Here is a 4,470-nt window from a genome sequence, read left to right as displayed (position 1 = left end):
TTCCTTCTATATTTGAAGTAGAAAAATAAGTTGACTCTCTATTTAGATCAATTCATTATAGTGAGCTCAGTGCTTCAAAAAACGCAGTGACTTGACAATTCGTTGCCCAGGAGCCTAGGAAGAGAACTCACTAAATCAGCCAGCCAAGGGGCCCTGCCACTGCAGTTATGTAGCCTGTGAGGAGAGAACAGAGCTCTTTGAGTTTCTAATTAATTTCTGGAGGGAGAAAGAGTAGAACAAAGTATTCCCTTGACTTCCCCTAGAAACAAGCAAGAGGACAAACCCAAGATGAAGGGGTCACCTCCTAATACTTTTTCCGGTTCATATCCACCCGGATTTTTCTTCCCACACCCCTAGATATCCCCCCTCACCGCCACCCCACCCACATTCTTTGATCCCCTCTGCTCCTGTGCAGGCAGTGGGAGGACCCAGGGCAGCTCTGATTTCACCAACTGCGTCTCCAGCATCCTAATAGCTTCCTGACCCATCTGTTAATTAGCCATTAAAAAAAGCCACACAGTTCCTCCCTCAGAATGATTCTCATCTCCAAGACACTAATGAATCAACTCAGGGCGAGGAGGAAGGAACAGGTTTGGATGTGAGACAGCTAGCACGAAAAGGAATGTCAAAAAGGACCAGGCTCCCAGACTGTTTCCTGGGCTCAGCCCGTGCCCTTGGCGGCCCTCCCAGAACAAAGGGCCCCTCAGGGGAGCTGTGCGGAAATCACTCGGGAAATAGGAAAATCTGTGGATGGCTGCAGCTTGAGCCTGAGCCCAGGCAGTTTGGAAGAAGGGGAAAAGTAAAGTGGGGAGCCTGGTGGGAATTGGGCTTCCAGTTGGCAAAGGTAGGCACGGCTGCCCTGGGGCTCTCTGACCACATCCAGCACCCAGCTCTGCCTTTCAATCCTGTGCCCATCTCTTCCTCCTCCACGGAGTTCAGCTAGCTGAGTCGGACTTGGTACTCATCTGTTAGAATCACTAGGGAGCTGATAGTTTCCCCCACAGACACTCATTTCTCACTCAGAAACACGACAGCAAGGTCTAATCACTTCTGGAAATAATGAAATCTGTTCTTCCCTGAAGGAGTAGAGAGATGAAAGGAAGTCCTACCCTAAGGAATGTGTGTGCATGGGCAGGCGGACGGCTGTCCAACCTGGGAGCACCGAGGCAGACGCAGATGGTCCGTCCCTTCCCTTCACCCCTGCTCACACTCCCACAAACGTCCCTCTCCAATGAGGCTGTTCTCACTGAAACTCTCTCAGACTCAGCCCCTGCCTGCCCAGCTATCATCTTTAGGGAGAGGCACACACTGAAACCAGCTTGTCTTTCCTGTTCAGACAGGAAACATCTTTGCCGAACTATTTCAAGGAATATGTAACTGCATGCACCTTCACTTCCTCTCTTGACCGCTCAAGAGTGTACATTCTTTCTCCTCCCCACCTTCCCTAAGGAAAACTCACATGGTGTGACTGTTTCTCTCTTTCTCCATCACTCCCTCCTGTTCCCTACCCCGATCGCCCAACAAGACAGTCTGCACAAAAAATACTCCCCGGAAGGACATACGGCGGCCTCTCAGGTGTGTGAGCAAAGCGAGAGGAGTGGTGTAGTCGCGTTCACCCCCAGGAGTCTGACAGCAACTTGCACACTCACCCTGACGTGCCCCGGAAGCAAGAGGTTAAGTTGGGACACTGCTGTGCTTGAGTTACCCAGAACTGAAAAATAAGTTTTCCTGACCTGCCCAAGGTCATTCATAGAGTGTCGTAGATGGATCGCCCGTGCTCTGTCCCCCCTGCCGCCCCACCACACACAGACAGGCATTGTCCCCTACCCAACAGGCGCGGATATGATGGTTTCCAAAGCACTGATCAGGCAAGACTGCAGCTGCTGGAAGAGAGGCTGTGAACTGAATAAAATCAGGAGGTGAACTTGAGGGGGAAACATCCCATATTTGCATAATGTTCTGAGGCCTGAAATTCATCTCCCTTCCCGTGGTTACTCCGCTTCCCCAACCCCAGAGAGAAGTTGCCCCAATGGTGTCATCACCTTCACCCTAGTTTGGCGTCAGGGGCGTCAGGGTGGTGGGGAGGGGAAAAAACACCAAGAGGGAACGTGACCTCTCCAGGGTCATGTGCCAATGCCAGCATCCAAAGATGCCTGCTGTCAGCATTTGAGGACACCGCCCTCTGTATCATCTCAGGCGATGATGAATAAACTCTATGAGGCGGAAGTGTCAGGGCAGCAGGCAGTTTTCCCGGAGTACAGGTAACAACGGTTCAGGGAAGAAAGTAACTTAAAGAAAGATGTGTAGGAATCAACCAGCAAGCAGCTGTGGTCAGAGCAGAAGGTTTAATGAGAGGCCAAGGCCACAGGGGAAGGGGAAAAGGAGACAAGCCTCCAAGTCTTGAGGCAGAGGTGTAACGATGATAACGACCACCACATCTGCTTCAGGACAGCACCTGCCCACAGGCAATTCCTTCTCTTCTTTCTACACTGAGCCAAGAGAGAAAATTCTTTGCCGACAAGATGCAAAAGACACAGTGTCTTGCCTTTATTTTGCTCACCATCCCACTTGTCTTCTGCATTTGAGAGCCAAGACTGACCACAGGCTGTTTCTCACACAGGAGGATACTTACTGCACTATCTGAGACATGAGCTGCGGGTGGAAGACAGGGTGGAGGCACCTCAGGGTGACCGAGGTCTCCTGTTGGAATCACTCCAATTCCAGCACCCGAGTTTGAGGTACCCACCCTTTGTGGATTTGACTCAATAAAACCTGCCAGGGAGTATCATTTCTCTCAACACCCACAGTATCAAGCAGGAAAAAGAAAAAATCAGCTCTTTTAATATGCCTAGAAATTTCTATCTGCCTTTCTCTCTCTTCAGCAAGGCAGGGGTGATTAACGTACACAGGAGCGAGGAAGGAGGTTTTCAGGTGGTAAGGATAACAAGCAGGATGCAGAGAAGAGCTCAAGGTGAATGGGTCAGTGTGGGGGCCTGCAGGGCTGACCGACAAACAGTAGTCTGGGGGGTGGTCATGGTGACTAGGGCAGTGCTCACACCATGCACCAGAAATGGAGGCATCTCCTGGGGCAGCGTTTGTTCCCTGAGAGGACTCTCGCACCACGTCCAGACATCCATCAACATGAGGGGGCTGGAAGCCAAGCTAATTCTGCATCCCCTGGGTGTGTCATTCCTAGAGTTCTAAGGGGAGGCTGGGTTTCTGTCGTCCCCTTGGCTTTGACCTCCCCAAGGGCTCACTGTGGGGGCAAGATGGTGCCTCGGGGCAGGATTCAGAGTGGAACCAGGGACTGCCATAGTTTGAGCTCTTGGCGTAAGTTTTGGTAGGAGGTAGCCCCCACTCCCTCTCGAATGTAAGCAATGAAAGATGCCCCACCAGATTTAACACAGGCAAGAACTGTTAAGTCAAAGTTCTAACTACAGGGTTTCAAAGAACAAGTCCTCCAGTCTCAGCAGGAAAGATACACATCCCACTTCTCAGGATGCAATGAGGAGACACCATCTGTGCTTGGTCAACATGGAATGGAGAAATCTTTATCTCTACTTCCGGCAGGAGGCATCCTTTCTATAAAACCCCAATTCCTAGTGTACAAGAACGTCTCAGTTGACACTAAGCCACCCGGTACCGCTTTCAGTAAGGTTCCAACATTGGTCAGTTTCCTATATTGAAGATGACACTCCGATTTGACTCAAAAAACTAAATGCCATTAAGAACCTACACCAAAGTGCCCACATGCCAGGAAAGGAAAGCAGAACCCTGGATCCTCATCCAGGATTACAGAATTTGTAACATTCTCACACTTGGAACTGCACGCACTCTACCAATTTCTTACTCTGCCTTGTAAATCCCCCTACCACCAAAGCATGCATTCCCGGTTCTGAAGAAATGGAGGAGGGGGCACAAGAAGACCCTGATTTATTGCATGCAAAAGGAGCGATGGTGGAAATAACTTAAGAGGGCCAGGGGAGGTGTGGCGAGGCCAAGAGTGAAGAGGACAGGGGAAGCAAGTTGAGAGGGTGAGGCCGCGGGGACACCAGGGCGCGCGGCACGCGGCGCTCTCACCTGTGGATGTTCATCTCCCGCGGAGGGCGGTGGGCCTTGTCGTAGGAGACCTTGGCGAAGACGCCGGCCACGATGACGAAGGCGATCACCCCGCAGGTGATGTAGACGGTGAAGTTGGTCTTGTCCTTCTCCGGGTCGTACTTGTTCTCGGGCCCCGGCGACACCACTTTGGTGCTGGGCGTCTGTACCCACACCGGGCTCTGGTAGTTGGTGCACTGGCGCTGGTCCAGCTTCTCGTGGCGCTTCTTGCAGCAGAAGCGGTAGTAGCAGGTGCCGCAGCAGTACAGGTAGCCGCTCTCGCTGTTGTTACACTCGAACTCCTTGTCGTACTGGCCGCTCACGTCGTAGTAGCCCCAGCACGTCTCGTAGGTGACGGTCGCGCTGGCCGCT

At 51.9% G+C, this 4,470-nt stretch overlaps 1 protein-coding gene across 1 annotated transcript in view; it reads right to left on the bottom strand.

The window, feature by feature from the left end:
• Nucleotides 1-4,470, bottom strand: part of LOC105534456 (protein shisa-6 homolog) — a 179,427-nt gene that overhangs the window by 173,698 nt on the left and 1,259 nt on the right. The window contains exon 2 of the mRNA XM_011973186.1: nucleotides 4,081-4,468. Within this exon, the coding sequence (XP_011828576.1) occupies nucleotides 4,081-4,468 (388 nt within the window). The remainder of the gene's footprint in view (nucleotides 1-4,080; nucleotides 4,469-4,470) is intronic.

This window comes from Mandrillus leucophaeus, unplaced genomic scaffold (genome assembly GCF_000951045.1).
Source record: "Mandrillus leucophaeus isolate KB7577 unplaced genomic scaffold, Mleu.le_1.0 Scaffold135, whole genome shotgun sequence".
In the NCBI taxonomy this organism is placed as follows: domain Eukaryota; kingdom Metazoa; phylum Chordata; class Mammalia; order Primates; family Cercopithecidae; genus Mandrillus; species Mandrillus leucophaeus.
The sequence above is the reverse complement of the archived record's forward strand: the minus strand, read 5'-3'. Positions and strand labels throughout refer to the sequence as shown.